This window comes from Glycine max, chromosome 10, assembly GCF_000004515.6.
Source record: "Glycine max cultivar Williams 82 chromosome 10, Glycine_max_v4.0, whole genome shotgun sequence".
In the NCBI taxonomy this organism is placed as follows: Eukaryota; Viridiplantae; Streptophyta; class Magnoliopsida; order Fabales; family Fabaceae; genus Glycine; species Glycine max.
Window position 1 is genome coordinate 3,595,708 of NC_038246.2, and position 20,778 is coordinate 3,616,485.

Here is a 20,778-nt window from a genome sequence, read left to right on the forward strand (position 1 = left end):
TGTAACAAAATTATACAACAAAAGGTAATTCCATTATGAACAAAATCACATTCTAGTTGTATATTATAAGAGAGGTAAAAAAATTACACAACAAAAATATATTTTCCTTAATAATGGAATAACGTTCTTTCACCCCTCCTGCACAACATCTTTGTACCTTTTCTCACTCAGGTTGATTGGGAGTGACTCATTTATGCTCTGAATGGTGGGAACACCCTGCATGAATGGTTTTAATTTCGTTATGTTTTTATCCTCTGAATATGTCTTTGGTTCCGGAATTGTACGCAAATTTAAGGGAAACTGAGTAATTTCTAAACTGCTCCAGAAACGTATTCTCAGTAGTTTGAAGTGTGTTCTGAAAGTAAAAAATTTAGTTCCAGAAATGAAATTCTTTAAAAATATTTTTTTATAAAATTCTAAAAGTCTGAAATTTAATTTTAGAAATTAAATACGTATAAAAAATATTATTAGAATATAGAAGTTACCACCAACATTTAGTTGGCCCTACTAGAATTAGGTTTGTTCATATAGTCATCCAGATTCTCTGCATCAATATATTGGCGGCAAAACAGAAAATATAAAAGTTGCCAAACAAAAAATAAAGAGATACGGAGAAGAAAAAGAAAGGGAGAATGCAAATAGAATTACGCAAGAAGAAAAGTAAGGCCCATAAAGAAAAAACTCATCCCACTTATTCAAAGAAAACAAAAATCTATATTAAAATGTTATATTTCTCCCGCTTACAAAAACTAGCAAGGCCTATATAGAAAACGCTAAAAAAAAAAAAATGCCAGTTTTATTCTCACACGGTATAACTTTTTCAAGATTAAGAATAAATTATCATTATTTTATACAAGAAAAGAAATTTTTATATTAAAATGTAATATTTTTCACTTTTTTTATATAACAAATAGAACAATCATCCTTTGTCCTGACTTTTTCTCCATTTAAATAATTTATTTATTTTTATTTCATTTTCTTCTCTCTCATTCTTTCTCATCATTTTTTTTATTTTAGCTATAATGTAATTTTCATTCCCTATTTCTTTAAATCCTCAATTTTAGTTCTTTTATTTTTTATTTGAGGCACTTTGTCCATTACTTTTTAAAATCCGTAATTTTAATCATCCTATATTTTAATTGAGATATTCCGGTCCGTTAATTTTAAAAAATTATAATTTTAATCCTTTTTTTTAATTTCAGACTTGACAATGTATTTTTTTTTACAAGTTTGTTAGCAATTAAATAATTTTAAAAAAACATTTATCATATAAATAATAAATAGACATATATCAGTAAATATTTATAGAGTATAGAATACATAGATCATTATTTAAAATTTCTCATAAGAATTAAAATTATGGATTTTTTAAAAGTGAAAGACGAAATATCTTGATTATAAGAAACTAAAATCGTAAATTTTTTAAAGGTAAAAAATGAAATATCTCAATTAAAAATTAAAAATATTAAAATTACACATTTAAAAAAATAAGAAGAGCTTTTGTTTTTCAAATACAACAGTAGAAAGGGAAGAATGGAAGATGATGTCATAGAAAGGGAGAGTTGGCATTTGTGGTCTATTACTTAAACACATAAAACCAGAGTTCACTGTTGACATATGGTGAGAAAAAAAGGCAACAAATTAACGGTGGATTATCACCGAACAACTAACGATAAATAAGGAAGATTCCCACAAAACAAATTATTTTTACATTTAAGTGTCGATTTATTAGAAGGAAGGATAGATACATTTTTTTTATTAATAGGACAGGTTCATTTAATGGACAGCTAGTACGTGATTTCGTATTATTAATGTCAAATTTTTTTATCATTATTATTAATGTCAAATTAAGAGCTTAATTAATGAACGATATAAGAATAATTTAATGTAAGATTCTTCTATTAAATTTATTCTTATACTTGTGTGGTCCTGGTTGGATTCTATCTCTTCCATCTTTTTGCTGAGAAAGTGGGAAGAGTTTTATAGAAATAGATTAGGTCTTCCTAATTATAAGTTTCTTTAATGTTTTTTTTAACTCTGATTCCTTCGATTTTGTATTTCTCTTTTGATTATTCATAATCTGGTGTGTTGTTCATGACGGTTAGGAATGAAGGTGCCAATATAGCTGAGATTTCCATTCCTTTAGCCTCTGCATGCCTTATTCAAAAAATAAGATGAAGATGTTTGAGAATATTAATTTAAAATAAAAGTATTGAGAAATAAAATTGTATAATAGAAATTTTGGATAGAAAACTTAAAAAGAATGTATGAAAGCTTTGAGTGAATTTCTAACAATTTAATATAAGTAATTACAACACTGTATATAAAATTAAGACTTTGTCTAAGATAAATGACGATCTACCTACTTATACTAAAAGAAAGACATTACAACTACAACACTTTATTGAATAAAATATTAAATCATATCTACCACACTTATAAAATATTACATTGATATACGAAATAATTATACAGTACTATTATATTCGAAGCTTTAAGATAATAGTCTTGGTCATGAGATTCCTTTATGTGATATCCTTTATATAAACTCTTGTTGAATGAGAAGTCTTGTCTCTTTTTATCATGTGACATGATAACGAGCTTTGGTTGAATCAAAGCATGAGATTCCTTCATGTAATGTTATCTTTGACTAGAAATATCAACTTTAGTGTCTATTGCTTTTGATTACTTGAAAAATATTCCCTAGCAATCATATCCATTGTCTTGTAGATAATTGTTAGTACTTGATGAAACTTTGTGTTCAATCTACTGAAATCGTATTGAACTGAAAACTTTGAATATTTCTTGTCATTCTTCTTCTGAAGTGGCAAGCACTATATAAGGTTGCCAATTATCTCTTTTTTTTCCTACTAAGAAGCATGATTCTTTATTGTTTGAGTTTTTAGCTCTTGATCATTTTTGTTGAGACATTTCTACTCAAAGAGACATTAAATTTTACTCACCATTTAACACGTATTGATTTAGTGATCAAATAACGAAGATCTATTTTATTGGTTAGTCTCACAACATCAATCTCAGGACATAATTCAAGATATTCCTTAATTAGCCACAAAGGATATAAATTAGTATCCTTGAGTAAAAGTAGATTTTTCTTTAAAATATAAATAAATGTTGTTAAAACACTTACTTAATTATTTGGGAAACTTTAGGAAAATCTCCCTTTTTATCTAAAAAAACCAACAATGTTGGTAAATGAATGTATACAGGTGTCTTTATAAGTAAGTATAATTTTGAAAGAAAAATTGTCTTAAAGTTGTGGATTGATAAAGGCCTTGATCCCAAAGTGGACTAAAAGGATATTTTAAGAAAAATCTTTGAAAATAGTATTCATTGACCATTTATTATTAGAATATGTGTCTACTAATATGAACTAGTAAAATTTTCTAATTTTACAGGATTCATGTGGAATATAATGAAATTGAGTTGTAAGGATTTTATGAGCTATTTCTCTTGGGAGAAATTTTATCCATTCTTTCTTTGTTATCATTATCAGAATAAGCTTATGGTTTTTATTTTTATATGCTTGATTAGGTGGTGATCAAAAAGCTTGGGTTCTAGTGATATTAGAGGTGTTTTTTTTATATCAAAGTATGATGATATTGTAGAGGGGTAAACTTATTGTAATGAAAGAGATTTTGATTTTTGAGTGATTATATACTTTTGTTATGTTTTAATTGGAGAGTTTTGAATAACTCAGGCCAAATTGGTTGACATTAGTGGAACAAGTGTTGAAACTGATGTAGCTCATGAGCTTGGTGTTTAGAGAACTAGTATTGGTGTTTAGAGTCTTTTATGACTTAGTGGGGGTGATATCATCAATCTTTCGACATGGTCTTACTAGTTGTTCATGCTCGTATAGAGTCATGTAAAGATTCTCTTGCAAGAAATCAAGCATCTCTCTAATATGAACAATGTCGAAATCAAAACATAAAAATAAAGCTTGTCATCTAGTAAAATTAATTTTAAAAACGTTTTTTGTTTTACATCAAATAGTATCCAACTAATTGTTTTAAGGAATATTTTTTTAGACTTGCTTAAGAACGTCGAATTCTTTTATTTTAATAATTTTTAAAATAGACTAAAATATGATTTTCATTCTCATAAATATAGAAATATTCAAAGTTTTTTGTGTAAAATTTTTAATATTTCTTTTGTACTCACAAAATTAAAATGTGTCATATTTTGACTTGGATGTATGTTTGGATAAATCTAAATTTACTGATGATTTTTTAAAATCACTCATGCAACAATTGATATAAATGTGTCATTTTTTTTCTTCTATGCATATAATCGATGTAATATAACAATACACATAGGTTGGAATATCTCCAAAGCTTGTTTTGGGCCTAAAAACAACACATTGACAAAAAACTTATTGAAAAATTTGCAAGAACACATTTTAAATATTTTTATATTTATAACAACGAAAAATATATTTTCTTTTAAAATATATGTATTCAACAAATATTTGTATCATGTTTTATTCTTTAAATATTTTTTTAATAAATCAAAGGTTATGTTTTACAAGATATTTTAATTAGTTTTTAAATTTTTTGTTACTAACTTAAAAACTTTTTTGACTCTTGGATAAACAAATTTTTTTAATACCTTCTATCATCTTTTGAAATACTACTTGAAATAAAGTTTTTTTTTAAACATGCTTGAAGTAACTTTTTTTAAAATACTAACTTCTAGCTTTTTATATTTTCTTTCATTTTTATCCTCAATATATTTATTCAATTTCCAAGTTACTTTTTTAAAATAAATTATTATTTTATTATTTTTCTATCATTTTTACACTTTTCAATTACTTTAAAAATTAATTTTACCAAAAAATTATAATTTAATAAGTTTATTTTTCAATTTTTAACTACTAACTTTTAACTTTCAGCTAATGAATAATTTTCAACTAACTTTTTAGCTAATTTTAGCCACCATAATCAAAATCTTCCCCGGTTGAAAAACAATTGTGATGCATAGCGGGCATGATGTGAAAGGTAGGTTGTTAAATAAGGGTACCCAACATCCTCAAAATAGTTCAAGGTCTCTCTTATCCTAAAGATTCCTCTATATATTTTTCTCTATATAAAATCCCACATTCATCCAACCAAACAAAAACACAACAAAAAGCATAGTTTTTCCCACAGTGCCTTTCTGTGGTCAACTTTGTTCACTAAATAATATTTATTCTCTTCTCCAACCCCTCCTTCCATGGCTTCAGATTCCAATTCATCAAACCTTAGAATCACCATTGAAAGCAATCCTCCCGAGTCACGCCTAGCCGAATTGAACATCAAGTATTGGCCAAAGTATGCTCCTTTTCTCTATTTTTATCTCTCTTTATTATGCTCTTCCTTTCATTATTATTTTTCTCTATTTAGATTAATAACATGCATATATAAATTTTGTATTTATGGTCTTTATTTGATTTCTTTTGATGGGGGTTGTATTGTATTGTTAAAAAAAATGGAAGATGGGGTTGTTCTCCAGGGAAGTACCAATTGAAGTTTGATGCTGAAGAAACATGCTATTTGCTGAAAGGGAAGGTGAAGGCATATCCAAAAGGGTCATCAGAGTTTGTAGAGTTTGGTGCTGGAGACCTTGTGACCATACCAAGGGGACTCAATTGCACTTGGGATGTGTCAGTTGCTGTGGACAAGTGCTACAAATTCGAGTCATCAAATTCTTCTTCATCATCTTCTTCCTAGTGTTTTGGATCACTCATCATTCATCAATCATCATTGAATAATGTTATTAAGTTAGTTTTAGAACTCATTGTTTCGTTCATCATATTATTATTCGTTCTAGTAATTAATTCTTTCACAGTTTCATTATCTAGTAGTATTTTGTTGAAGACTGGTGGTAGGGTTGGTTTTTTCTCTTTGGTTGGTTTTGCTGGGAATTGGTAGTTTTAGTCAAAGGAGGAACCAATCAGTCAAAGGCTTGTCCCGTTCAAACCAAGCATCTTTATAGAGTCGGATATTTAGATACAATTTTTAATGTTTCTTTGACTCATCAATTAATCCAGGAGATTTTTTCAAAATTAAATTCATTTTTTTAGCAAATTTTAATTATATTCATGAATCCGAAGGAATTCGGTTTGGAATTTGTTGGGTTGGGAAAATGATTACATTTATGAAATGCATGCATTCGCTTTTTATAGTATTAACTATGCTTACTTCTTCATAATTAATGATTATTTCATAAAATATTAAAAAAATGTTGAAAAATTATAATAAAGATATAATATTATTCCTCGTTTATTTAGTGACGACAAAAAAATCTCATTTATTTAGTGGTTTCGAGGCACTATTTCATGTGCAGGAACTTTCGTGAGTTTTACTGGTAAATAAACAGTTTGAGATATCTAATAGAAAAAATTTGTTTGAAAGTTCATCATAAGAATTAATAATAATAAATTCGATTAATGTATTTTAGAACAGAGAAATGCAAAATTAAAATAAATATAAAATAAAAGTGGACTTAGTTGTTATTATTATTGTATAGACATGGGCGTAACATGTCATCATTAATTAAGGGTTAAGCAGGGTCAATAAAAAAACACTTGTACGAAAAAAGAATATGTAAATTTAAAAAGAAAAAAATGTAATAGGAAAATAAGATACATGATTTTTAATTATTTAAATAAAATGTTCTCTTACTACTTGAGTAGAGTAGGATCACTATATAAAATCTTTTCTTACTAATGGAGTAGGGTAGATAAATTAAAAGAGATAAGAATAATTTAATAAAAATATATATGTAAAATATTTTTTTAATTAATTGATCGTATAAATTAAATCTTTCCACTTATAATAAAAAAAACAGAATTTATCCTTACATAGTTTAAAGTAAAATTCATTCAAACCATTTTATAAAAGTCACATTAAGACCAAAATATACACATCTATTAATCAATCTCTCCACTACCATGACCAATCAATCACCCTTTTTTCATTTCTTCTTAATTTGTCTCTTTGTTTTCAAAGGATTCGAGTCAAAGTTCAAGCATAAATTAAGATTTCGTAGTGATAGTCTAAACCTGCTAATATATTAACCCTTACTTTCTTCTTATGTTTTCTACATTTCAAGTTCGACATACCACATGCCAAAAGTGCACGACTTCTACAGATTTGGTAAGAGGAGTAAAGAACCTGCATAAGATCCTTTTTTACCTTTATAGTGGTGGTTATACTTGTTATTTTCTCGTGTTTTCTACCTATTGTTTCAACAGGTTACCAAAGATAATAAGAGATTATAACTCATGCTCGAGAAAATGAAAAGTGATATAACAACCTCCTACTTAAGTGGCAATCACTAAGGCAAACCCTGCACCTACTTAAGTGGTTATCATCAATGATAAATGAAAGAAAATTCAATGAGATGAAATGCAATAAAATAAATAGAGCAAATTATTAACACTCACTGAGTTTTTATCAAATTACACATAATCTCATCTTTTTTTATTTTCCTATAAAAATCTTTCTTTAAGTTTGAAAACATTACATTAATACTTATTTATATGTTTGAAAATATTACAGTATCATTCTCTCAATTTTTTCATTAACACCCCAACAAAGAAGGTGAATGTAATGGTTAAACAAACTTGAGACACTTGTGTATTTACACAAAACCTTAAGGACTGCTAGTATAATTTGCTCAGATTAATGAATATTATTTGGATTTTGTTTATAATGAAATTTAAAACAATATAGAAATGCTGACTATCTCATATCCCTCAAATAAAAAATAATAATGCAAAACTGAATGAGAAGTTGGACTTCCATAATGCAAAACTATCTATTATTATGTTATAACAACTTATATATATTGTTGATCCAACTAAGTTAAACTTTCTTAATGCATGATAAAGTTTATGTATAATCAATGACATGGGTGTAATTTGGTTACACTTAAAGAATTGATTGTACTCAACGAACTCTGGTTTTGAATGATAATCATGTTACATATTTGGATTCTCACTCTAGTTGTATAATATCTAGAGGTAACAATACCACCTACGTATTATTATGGGTGATTAACGTGTCCTGCATGGTACAAATTCAATTTGAGATGAGATGTGACTTATTTATTGCTATAAGTATATATTACCATAAGTACTACAATATCTATGTTCTAGATTATGTTTTATGTTGGGAATTGCCACTCAAGGCAAATGACATTTCCTGGTTCGATCATGTTTTGTATGTTACATGTGTTGGGAATTTTACATGTTGAGGGATTGTGGCTGTGTTTGATCCCAAACAGTTGATAGATGAGTAGTTTAACAAGAACACTCATAATCTAGAAGGCAATTGCCTTAAAAAATGAATAGAATTGTTATTCTTTTCCTGTTTCATCTTTTTTTCTCTTTTCTAATAAATATTTTGTTACAGTTAAATCAATTTAATGAAAAATACTGTTATGTTTGTTTTTCCTTTGATTCTATAATTCATTTGCTTCTCACTAATTGGATTTTTTTTATTGATGAGTGCACTATAGAGGTAGAGGTATGGGAATAAAAAATTCATATTCTTATCTGTACAATTCTTTAATAATAATATTTTTATTTTTTTTAAAAATACATTCTAGGTCAATTCTTTCAAAAATTGTCTTAGATATATTATAAGACCATTGTTAAAAATTATTTTAGAGTTATATCTTTTTAAAACGATTATTAACTTAGAACCGTTTTAAAATTGTGTTATTGTAAGACAAATTTTATCTAAAAATCTTTTTAGAATGATACCCTTTTAAAATAGTTTTTAGCTAAAAGGTATTTTAAAAAGGTATTTTTTCCTGATGATATTTTATGAAATCTTCATAGAAAATAAAGACTTTTTATGATGATGCATAGGACGACGGTGAATACCTAATATAAAACAGCCTTACCTTTTTGGGGTTGTGCAAAAGCTCAAAACGAAATATCTCACCTGAAATTTTTTTTCCGTAAAAAAGATTAGGTATATAACTTAATTAAGTGTTCCTTTTAATAATATTCTATTTAATGTGAACCTATACATAAGTTTGGATGTGATTTTTTATACAAGTATGAAAAAAATATTTTAATAAAATTATTTTCTATATATAAATAAAAAAAATTCTTCTAAAAAATTTGATTTGAAACTGTAATATAACAAATGTTTAATGTAAACAGAATTTAGAGATTCTTTAAAAAAATAATTTGTGTTGGCAAGCAATTCGAAAACCTTATCTTTTTTAAAATAACTTAGTCTAATGTTAATAATTTAAATACTTTATATTATTTTTGAAGCTCAGCAACTCAATCTTTTCTATCATTGCAATAAAAGGAAGAAAAAGAGATATTCAATTTTAAGTGAGAAAACAAAATTCAATATTCAGTATCACGAGAATGTAACCATATTGCATTGTCAAAACTTATATGGTAAGTTTGAAAAAGGTTGGCATCCTTGCTTCGATTAGGTTACAATCTTCTCTCTAAAATGTTTGTTTGACATCTTCATCTAAAAGGAACACAACACTCATTGAGTTAAAATCAATCACTTATGTAAAAATAAGATAAAATTAGCAATCATAACATCTAACTTAATTGATTGAACAAGATGTATAAATATTATAAATCCTTGATATTCAATTTCTATAGATTAAAAAATAGATAAAATTAACAAGCTTATAAAAATATCATAAGCCTTTTGGATAGTATATATTTAAAACAATTTCTTTCCAACATATCCTTGGTATGAGTTGGCTCAATATGAGAGATTGGTCAAACAATTCTATTAAAAAACTGTGTTTAATTTTACTAATAAACTTTAGTTGATATATTATTTATTATTTCTATAAATATTTCAAACTTTAAATAAGTTAATCTATGTCGTTTAAAACTTGTTAGTAGAAAAATGTATAAATATCATAAAAAAAATAATAAAATAGTTCACTTATACATAAAAATACAACGTTGACAACTTATTAAAAATTATATATTTTTTACCATCATTTTCTCACACAATGAGAGAAAAAAATGATAAGATACAATAAAAATAATAATAGAACTAAAAGCTAAATTTTAATATTCTCACAACAAAATAATACACTAGCCAATGAAGGTCAAGCAAAACATTAAAATATCACTTTTATGATAACTAACACCCAACAATTTTATTCTATTAAACTTGTACCAAATATAAAAATTTCAATTTTCTTAAGACTAATTTTAGAAATAGAAAAAATTGAAAAGAGTGAGAAAATTTTGTCAAATAACAAATTTATAGATCTGTCTTTTTAACATGGAAATGAAAAAAACAAAGGAACCAGAAAACCAAAAAACAAACGCCTAAAATGCGTGAATTAAATCAAAACCAGGGAAGCCAAAATATATGAGGTGGCTCATTCCACTCTTTTTTTCTTTTCTTGTGAGAAAATAAGGTATCTCTATAATCCAAAATCATGAAACTATTTCTTCAAAAAGAAAATAGAGTATGACTATATGTTAAGGGATAACTTCTCTTCCCATAAATTAGTGTTATTTTATTCACATAATAAGAAATTAAACTCCTGTTATATACTTAAAAGGAAAAAAGTCATTAACAACCTGTATCACACCTCATAGGTCCACTCTCTAATTAGTTTTTTGTCATTGTATTAAAAGATATAAAATTTATGTAAAAAAATAATGTTATTTATATCATTTTTCCTTTCAACAAAGTTAGAGCAAAAATATTTATCTATCACTTACCTTTTTATCTGAATAATATAATAAATAAAATAAGTTATTTTTTATTTTTAGTTTGCAACTAAATATATTTTCTATTTAAAATCTTGAAATCAGACCAATTCTTTTAGAGACGACACGTTAATGATTAATTTCTCTTTCTACAGGTATTGTTGTATTCATATAACAAAAAATCAAACCTTTGTCATATATTTAAAAGACATAGACTATTAGTCACTTGTCTCATACCTTATGGGACCATCCTCTATTTATTTATTTGTCACTTGTATTAAAAAGATATAAAATTCATGTAAAAAAATAATGTTGTTTATATCATATTTTTTTTTAACACAAGTCACAACAAAAATATTTATCTATCACACTACTAAAAAAACTCATTTTTACGATGTAATCTCAACAATGATTGTCAAAAAGTCATCATCATTTGTATAATAATGATAATTTTGTAAATATCACTAATATTTCAAAGATGATTTTTGCAAAATCATCTTTGAATAATGTAAAATGAAGACGATTTCCACCAAACCATATTTGAAAAGTAATCAAACAATTAAATATTCAATTAAAATTATTTCAAATCAATTATATGTGATTAAGATTATTCATCTTTTCTGTTGGATTATTTATTAATTATTTGAATTAAATTTAGTTTTCATTTTAAATTCAAAATGTATTATTTATTCATCCATTTATATGCTTTGTTTCACTTCCTCTTTCTAGTGTCTAACTTTTATTATCTCTTCTTTTTGTTTCATCTTTTTTATTTTGTTTTACTTTCTAAAGTTTGTTTTCTAGTTCTCAGGTGTGACAAATGGTGTTGTCCTAAGGTAACCATTTCTCTCCCTTTCCATTTGTCACATGTTACTTCAAAGAAAAATATTTTATGCATCATCTTCCTCTACAATAATGTTAAAATTGATCTATTATGTTGTTATTGTTTTGAAGATGATGGACATCATGTGATAGGTGTGCATGTATGAATAAATATATATATATTTGTTATATAATATAAAATATTATTTTGTTTGTTAATCATTAACTTTTGTTTGATTCATCTTTTAATTTAGATCATAAGTAAAATAAATCAATTTTTACTCTATGTACTTATTAACGGGATATGAGTAGACAATAATTTAAACTTATACATGTAATTTGAAATTACTTAAATAATTTAAATTATATATAAGTTAAGTTGCTCTAATATAATTTTATTATAAATATAAAAATTAAAAATTATTTATTTTTAATATTAATATATGTTTTAAAAGTATTTATTTTAGTATATAACCATATGCTTCAAATTTATTTATTTTTAATTAAATTTATTTTTGTTTTGATTTTTTTAGTGAATACCTATGAATGTAGTTAGAAGGATATGCACACACATATATTTAAAATAAAAAAGATATTAAAAATATATTAAAAATTATAATAATATAAAAATTTATAAATTGTAAGCATAAGACTGGTGCAAGACACGAATTGTTACACTAATATGTAGTACTAGATGAACACCATGCAAAAATAATCATAAATAAGACAAGTCAAATACAATTAATAGAAAACATTTAAAATTTACTTTTTTTTTCTATAAAAAAGAACATAATTAATGAGTGTCTTAAAGATAATATTAAAAAATAATAAATAAAATTATTTATCAAAAATGTAATGAGTGAATTAAAAATGTGGCAGAAGTGCATTAATTAATTACAAATGTTATTTTTAATTCATTAACCAGTACATTTAAGACATTAAAAATATTGAAATATACAGCCTTGGTGATTTTTTATTGGGTATAGTAATGAAAATAAAAGCCATCGTGATATGCACATGTAAAACAAATTTTGCTGCATAAAAAATGACCATTTTTATATTATTATAAATTCATAATTTATATAATAAAAAAATTATTCATTTTTACAATAATAAATTTAAAAATTAAATTTATTTATGATACTAATTTGTAATTATTTGCACTATAATTTTTGTTCTCTTAATGTTTTGCATGTAATAAAAAATCCTAAAAACCTCAATAATAAATAAATGGCCAATTTCAATTATAAATGATGAAGTTTGATAATAACCTGATAAAGAAAACATCTTTGATTTGATAAATTTGATTTGATTCCGCGTTCACATGGGATCAGTTGCCAGTTTCCTCTAGGGAATTGCGCCAATGAAAGAAGAAAAGAAGAAGATATATATAACGGTTACGAATGACTGCATGAAACTGCTTCTGATTTTGTCGTTTTGGAAACCCATTTTATTTCAGGCACTCACTCCCTCTCCCAAAACACTATATATTACTCCATCAAAAACTCATTCACTCACTGTTTCAATAAATTCTTTCATCATCATCCACCATTTTCCTCTCTCTCTCTCTCTTTTTCTCGCTTTGTTATACTTCCTGTTCTTCTTCTTCTGCATATATATACATATCGGTGTGTGTTTTTTCTCTCGCATGTTTTCTCTTCTCCGCATTTCTGGGATCTAGAAGCTTCCGCGTCATCACCGTGCTCTCTGCAATGCCGCTGCGCAGACGATAAGTACTCCCGGAGTTTTTTCCGCCTCCTCAACGCTGCGTTTTACTACTGACGATGCTTTTTTTGCCTTTGCGCACACTTGCTATGTCAATGTCGACTTCGCGTATCTTCCTCCTCGCTCTCCTTTTCTCTTTCTCAGGTATCATCATCATATATTCGCTTCTCTTAATTTCTTCCTTCGTTTTCGCACTGTTCATCTTAATTAGTAATTCGCATGCTGATGCTATTTTCTCTCACAAATTATTATAGCATCAATTTGACGAGAGCCTACATTGTTGTCTGCCACGTATTCTGTTTAGAGTTTAATGCTTCTTAATTAATTGCTTAGTTTAATTTGGAGAAAGTTTGGTTTTCAATGAATGGTGCGTGGTCTTTGTATGGTTACGCGAGAAAGTGTACAACAGTGGAAGGAAATAATCTATGAAGATTGTGGAATTAGTTGGTAGAGACCGTAGAATGAATGTTTATACCATACTCATCAAATAAATATGGTGTAAACAGATTGCAGAAAAAAAAAAATAGGTAAATTGTAATTTCAAGTCAATAAGTTCAACTGTTCAAGGTGCATTTCGACTAGGGCGCAGGCCATTGGATTCTAGTTGTGTGGGTAGATGTTGACAGCATATCAATTATAGAAAGTTATGATTATTGATTATGCTTGGAGTTCATATGTGTTTAATAATTAGTGTTGTTTTCTTCCAATTTTGGTCTAATTTTTTTCTGCTTGATTGTTTATTTGTTTAAATTACATATCAAAAACAGTTGTTTTAATGTTTCTTACTTTGTAGTTCTTGTTAGACTAAATGTGTGGCTATATCATTTTGAAATACACATTGTTTTATACACTTAAATATGTCCTATACCAGAATAGTCTATTTTGGAAAACTTAATATGTTCTAACTTTTAAATATTGATCATATAAATTTATTTTTAAAGCTGCTTCATTTCTAGTGGCCAAGTAATATATCAAAATATTTGTTATCATCAAACTTTGCTACTAAGTTTCTATTTATTACATCTAAATATATCACAGACTTATATAGTCCTAGTTAGAGAGTCAAGAGAAGGAATAAATGGTAAGTTAGATGTGGAGACAAGCTTGGGAAGCAGATGGCTTAAGTAGCAGTAGGATGGATTATATGGAATGTAATTTTAGCAAGTGCATCAATCATAGCTTAGAGCAGAGGTGAAAAATAGAAACCACACCTTACCACAGGTCACATGGTTTAAGTATTTTGGGTCAATCATACAAAACACGATGAAGAAATACAAGGGGATGTAAACCATGGGATTCAAGCAGAGTGGAGGAAATAGAGGGGTGTCTTGAATGCTATTTGTGAGTAAGTGTTTGATCTGTGCGGATGTGTTACAATCTGTAGTAAAGTAGAACATGAGATAGTGTCAGCTACAGTTTTTAAAGAAGCCTAACACATTGTATTTTGGGTCATTTCTCTTTGTCAATATATACTTGCCTCCTTCTCCAATGATATGCATGTACTGACCTTTGTTTGGCAAAGAAGTATTAGTTGAACATGGTATGATGACAGAATAGACCATGCATTGTGGAACATCTGCCCTGCAGTGTTTTATGCAAAACTAATGACTTAGCATTTGAATCCTTGAAAATCTGAGTGGGAAAGGATATGTATTGTTTTATTTCTTAGTATTGAATAACAATAGTCCTCGCAAATGTAGAGTCCATTATCAGTTAATCTTTTGACAATAGTTTCATGATGTTTTAAATGCTTCATTTTTTGGAGTATTTAATGATTGAAGACCTCGCTGTAAACAGATATTTTTCTCAGTGCCATAAAACAGGATAATTAAATTTATTGCATTTGCCTATGAACAGACTTTCTCATATTCTTGTTGTATTCTTATTCTTTCTTAAGTTTCTTAAAATTGGTTGGCAATTAAGTCTCATGATTTCTTCATCAATTTTCTTTGAGAATGCCAGCTTAACCTTCCAGTTATTTATCCAATTTCCTTGCATTGGTACGTTTTGTGATCATTTACCATCTTGCTGGGTTGTACCAGACATTTTATAATAGTTTACATTTCCACTAGAATATTGGAAAGGGTTTTGGAGGATGTGCTATAATGTAATAGGCTCTTGATCATCAAACAATATTGGAAGCTGGAGTAAATTAAATAAGATTGTAGTATAGTACCCTTCCGTTATTTGATAGTTTTTAATAGCAGTGAAAGCCTTTTCCTTCTTAGGTGGAGTTGGCTACATGAAAAGGATTATGACTGATTCATTTATTTTTAAATAATTTTAGTAATTCATTTTGAGGTCTTCTCTGCATATTAGAACTATGCCATTATGTATGAGTATGACAGGAGGTTCTTTTCCTGCAGTGAACTCGGTTTCTACGAATGTGCCATTTGCTTCAGCTGAACGAGCTAAAATGTGGTTAGTTAAACCTTCTTCTGGGCCATCTTTTGCTCCTGTGCAATCTCCATCTTATCAAGGTATATCATCAAAATTTTCAATAACTCGTTATACTTCATGTTTGCTCTGAGACTAAGAATTAATGTTCTCTAATTTAGTTCCTATTGCGACTCCAAGACCACAACTTCCTCATTATCACCATCGTCACAACTGTGGGAAACCTTATGCTGCCGCTCCATCCCTTTCTAAAGACCAAGGTAACTCCTGGATGTTATACACTCTTCTGCTACTACTTTTACCAGGAGCAGGACTATTTATAAAATCTCAATGGCTTTTTTGGTCATACAATATTGTAGTTACAATCCTTTTTTTACCAAGGGAATCAATAATTGATTCTTTGAAACTAAATATGCCAAACTTTATCATTTATTTATCTTCTTAGTTGATTCTTTTAATTTATGGTACTATGTTAAATGTGGTAAGATAGCATAAATAAGCATAATGTCAAAAATTGGATTATTTGGAAGAATCTTTTGTATATAATTAGTTTGATGCTTCAGATTAAAAAAGTCTCTTTTGAAAATTAATATATTAATATATTTACTATATTTAATGTGGTATGAAAATTATTTGGACCATATTTGTTTCTCGACGTTATTTCAAGATGCCTTTGAGCTCTTATTTCTTAAATACTTCTCTTCATCCTTAAGATATGATAGGGCCTAATGGGTTTAGTTAATATTTAATACACTGGACTACTGGAGTGGGACTAAATAAATATTCATCATAATAGAAAATTCGAAGTTTCAGTTGGCATGAGTTCAATTCTTCTCCTGATCAAATTACACGGAATTCTGTGAAATAGCATTTCCCCCTCCTTGTTATCTAATACAAATATACTATAATACCATACTCTCATTACGTAAAAAATTTCTGGCAGCTTGTAGCCAAATCTGTACAGATCCATTAACTGCAACTCCTTTTGGTTCACCTTGTGGTTGTGTATTTCCCATGAAAGTCAGACTAGTACTGGATGCGGCTCCTTTGGCTGTTTTTCCAGTAATTGATGAGTTAGAGATTGAACTCAGTTCTGGAACATATTTGAAGCAGAGCCAGGTGAGGATAATGGGTGTCACTGCTGACAGTCAAAATCAGGGAAAAACCACAATTGATATTTACTTGGTTCCACTTGGGGAAAAATTTGACAATACCACTGCAGTTCTGTTGTCTAAACGGTTTTGGCACAACGAAGTTCCTCTTAATAGGAGCCTTTTTGGTGATTATGCCATCTTGTGTATTACTTATCCAGGTAGTTGTTTCATTTCTCCTAATGACATTTTAGTTTATTCTTGTCATATGTTACTGCTTGAGACTAAAGCAGTTGGTATCAGGTATACCATCGCCTCGGCCACCTGAAACCTTAACTGGGAGAGGTCACATGCCCAGGGAGAGTATTAATGTTCTTCCAATTACTGCAGACATGAACAGCGAGAATGAGAAAATGAATCTTAGAACAATAATCGTCATTGCTCTATCTTCTGTTGTACTCTTGTTGGTTTTGGTTGGAGCATTTTACATCATTTTGAAATGGAGGAAAATTAGGAGACCATCAAGTGCTGTTGGCCCTGCATTCACATCATGTCTAAACAAGAGATCTGGTATAGCTTTGAACTTTACTGTGTGTGTGTGTGTGTTTTTTTTTTCAAAATAATTTTCAGATGCTTATATAGAATTGGTAGAATTTGTCATTTGATTGCTAAGCATTTTATTGTAAATTATACTCAACTAAATTGTTGCCTAAAATATTATTTCTTTGGTTGAGTACAGTTCCCTTTGCAATTTCATCTATGCTTTCCTTATCATGTGCCAAAGATTATATTGTTTAGTCATATCTGTTTCTTGGAAAAGTAAATATATATTTTTGTTTTACACTATACAAATTTGCAGTATGTTGATCTCTAGGTCTTGAAGATTGACTCCTCATTAAATTGTTTTGTGTCACAGTTAAATTAGGTTTCTGTGATTTACATGAGTGCTTTTTGTGCTTGACTTTTATATGATAATTGTAAAACAGATTTTTTTCCCATCAATATATACTAGCAAGGGGATACGCCTATTGTCCAGAGGTTAGTTGAGTTACCTTTCTTACATGGGAAAAAAATGCTTTCAAGGCAATCCTTTGGTGGGCCTTTGCCTGCTCCTCTGGGATACTATGCCTGTCATTGATACTTTGACTTGTAGTCTAGGACCAGGAGTAACATATCCTTATATCATATTTTCAACTAAAAAGACACTAGTATTGCTATATATAGGATCAATAAGATTAGTGAAATGTCCTTCACATTTGGTGGTTATTGAAATATACCTGAAATCAAATAGAGTAGTGAAATCAACATTTTTCTCATTTAAGATGACAAATTTTATTCCACTTTATGTTCTCTTGGACTCTTGGTTATTTACTTCCTGTAAACTGTATCATAATTGAAGTGAAATATAAATAAATGTATTCTTATTATGCAGGCATGGAATTTATGTTGTCAAGAAGAATTATGAGCTCAAGATCTATGTCTCTTGCGTCCGCTCTCGCTCATTCTATTCTCTCGGTTAAAACATTTTCCTTTTCTGAGCTTGAGAAAGCAACAACTAAGTTCAGTTCTCAGAGAGTATTAGGAGAAGGAGGATTTGGACGTGTTTATTGTGGGACATTGGATGATGGAAATGAAGTTGCAGTTAAGCTGCTAACAAGGGATGGTCAGAATGGAGACCGTGAATTTGTTGCAGAAGTTGAGATGCTAAGCCGCTTGCATCATCGTAATCTTGTGAAACTCATTGGTATATGCATAGAAGGGCCAAGGCGTTGCTTGGTTTATGAGCTTTTTCGCAATGGTAGTGTTGAGTCTCATTTGCATGGTAATTGGTTACATATTTTCTTTGGTTTTGGGTGTGTGCCGCTTGTTCAATTTATAATGCCTTGCCATGTGTTAAATTGAATTCTTGTTAATGATCCTGCAGGTGATGACAAGAAAAGGAGCCCTCTAAATTGGGAAGCACGGACAAAAATTGCCCTTGGATCTGCAAGAGGATTGGCTTATCTACACGAAGATTCTACTCCTCCTGTAATTCACCGAGATTTTAAAGCTAGCAATGTGTTGTTAGAAGATGACTTTACCCCCAAGGTTTCTGATTTTGGATTAGCAAGAGAAGCGACCGAAGGAAATAGTCATATTTCTACAAGGGTCATGGGTACTTTTGGGTAAGTTTTAAGACTTCGTCTGCAACATTTTGATTTAGTAATTTTTTGAGAGTTCCACTACACGCTGGGTTTGAATCTGACAGATACATGTGAGGGTGGGTCCTGTGCGTAACTAACGGTGTCCTCTCACATGCTGTGTGGCTTTTCCATTTCTTTAACATTAGATTTTGTCATCAATCATCACCATAAAATTCTTCAATATCTGAAGTTTTTTTTTTTTTTCTTGGACATTGTTCAACTCTGGTATATTTTACATCAATTAACTAATGAGATAATCTGATAGCTAAACACAAATTCTGAGCACAGTGCTTATTAACCCATCCCGAGAATTATTCAGATTGTCTTTTCTTTCCTGCTGAAGTCCATGGGCACCAATCTATTGCATAATTTGTGTAATGCCCGTGGCTTATAAATCATGTGTGATTAAAATCATTTTTTGATGCCATTGTAAATTCCTAGCCTTCAACTTATGCCATTTCTACCTATTCAATTTTGCAGGTATGTTGCCCCAGAATATGCAATGACAGGCCATTTACTCGTTAAAAGTGATGTTTATAGTTTTGGTGTTGTGCTGCTTGAGCTTCTGACAGGCAGAAAACCAGTGGACATGTCTCAACCTCAGGGGCAGGAGAATCTTGTAACGTGGGCTCGCCCACTATTGAGAAGTAGAGAAGGTTTAGAACAGCTGGTGGATCCATCTTTGGCTGGAAGCTATGACTTTGATGACATGGCAAAGATGGCTGGTATTGCTTTCATGTGCGTACACCCGGAGGTCAATCAGAGACCTTTTATGGGTGAAGTTGTGCAGGCTCTTAAGTTGATCCACAACGACACCAATGAGAGTAACAAGGAGTCTTCTGCTTGGGCCTCGGATTTTGGAGGTGAACTTGTCTTTTCTGATAGCAGTTGGTTGGATGCTGAAGAGTTAGCCCCAAGATTAGCTTATGGACAAGCATCAACCTTAATCACAATGGATTTCAATTCTGATCATCTTGAAATGATGGAAAACAGACCGTTTTCAGCTTCAAGCTTGAATGGAGATGAGATTTCTTTGCCGATCAGGCACCGGGTTAGATCAGGCCCCTTGAGAATAGCCAAGAGTAAGCTACCATTTACTAAGCTTACTCGAAGTCAGAGTGAACGTGTGGTACATCCTTCCAAGCGTGTTTGGAATGATGATGGTTACTGGGTTTAAGGTTTGATGATTCTTGTCAATGGTTACTGAGTTTTAAAGGTTTGACAATTATTGCGTTTTTAAAATGTGCAGTTTCAAAATGGCCCGAAGGGCTTATTTAGAGTTGCTGACTTGTGTAGGATATGTTCCTCAAATTTCTACATTTTTCGTGTTCGGATTGGGGAAAGACGAATTTGACATACAAGGTGGAAATTTGAAGTGTAGTGTAGGTTAGTGTTCAAACCGTAGTTACGTCCGGAGAAAACTTCAATTTCAAATGGTTAAACTTATTTCTGAAAAAAAAAAGTTTGAATTATTTACAATTAAAACTTCAATCAGTCTTGTTATACCGCAAAGACCAACAAAAAAATATGGCTAAATAGTCACTTTTGTTTCTCAATATGTAATTTGCTGACAAATGCGTCCTGAAAGATGAAAATACAAAATTTAGTCTCTGAACGTATAAAAAGTATATAAATATCTTATGTCGTTAACTTTCATTTGTTAGCGTTAATAAATCTACGTAGCACGAAGGAACAAATTTGTCATTGAAATGATTACCAACGTGAATTGTCAGCATAAGGACATATTTGTCATAATATTTTTTTTTACTTTTCGTCTTCTCACTCTGTGACAAATGCGTCCTCGAAAATGAAAATGTAAAATTTAGTCCCCGAG

The 20,778-nt window shown here is 29.2% G+C and overlaps 2 protein-coding genes across 2 annotated transcripts; both read left to right on the forward strand.

Moving 5' to 3' along the window:
• Window positions 1–5,061: 5,061 nt before the first annotated feature.
• On the forward strand, window positions 5,062–6,044 carry LOC100795642 (uncharacterized). Its single transcript, XM_003537076.5, has 2 exons — window positions 5,062–5,330; window positions 5,495–6,044. The coding sequence occupies exons 1-2, from the start codon at window positions 5,233–5,235 to the stop codon at window positions 5,727–5,729; spliced, it is 333 nt and encodes a 110-aa protein (XP_003537124.1). The 5' UTR covers window positions 5,062–5,232; the 3' UTR covers window positions 5,730–6,044.
• A 7,031-nt stretch (window positions 6,045–13,075) lies between these two features.
• LOC100790546 (receptor-like serine/threonine-protein kinase ALE2) lies at window positions 13,076–20,223 on the forward strand. Its single transcript, XM_014762952.3, has 8 exons — window positions 13,076–13,417; window positions 15,640–15,753; window positions 15,832–15,930; window positions 16,614–16,982; window positions 17,065–17,331; window positions 18,194–18,583; window positions 18,686–18,926; window positions 19,425–20,223. The coding sequence occupies exons 1-8, from the start codon at window positions 13,333–13,335 to the stop codon at window positions 20,119–20,121; spliced, it is 2,262 nt and encodes a 753-aa protein (XP_014618438.1). The 5' UTR covers window positions 13,076–13,332; the 3' UTR covers window positions 20,122–20,223.
• Window positions 20,224–20,778: the final 555 nt, after the last annotated feature.

What these genes read in the sequence shown, in the direction of transcription:
- LOC100790546 (XM_014762952.3), top strand. Translation starts at nt 13,333, where the DNA reads ATGCTTTTTTTGCCTTTGCGCACACTTGCTATGTCAATGTCGACTTCG. An exon ending in ATCCCTTTCTAAAGACCAAG is followed by an intron (nt 15,931 to 16,613) that starts GTAACTCCTGGA and finishes AATTTCTGGCAG; the next exon opens with CTTGTAGCCAAATCTGTACA. An exon ending in AGGGTCATGGGTACTTTTGG is followed by an intron (nt 18,927 to 19,424) that starts GTAAGTTTTAAG and finishes TCAATTTTGCAG; the next exon opens with GTATGTTGCCCCAGAATATG.
- LOC100795642 (XM_003537076.5), top strand. Translation starts at nt 5,233, where the DNA reads ATGGCTTCAGATTCCAATTCATCAAACCTTAGAATCACCATTGAAAGC. An exon ending in AACATCAAGTATTGGCCAAA is followed by an intron (nt 5,331 to 5,494) that starts GTATGCTCCTTT and finishes AAAAAATGGAAG; the next exon opens with ATGGGGTTGTTCTCCAGGGA.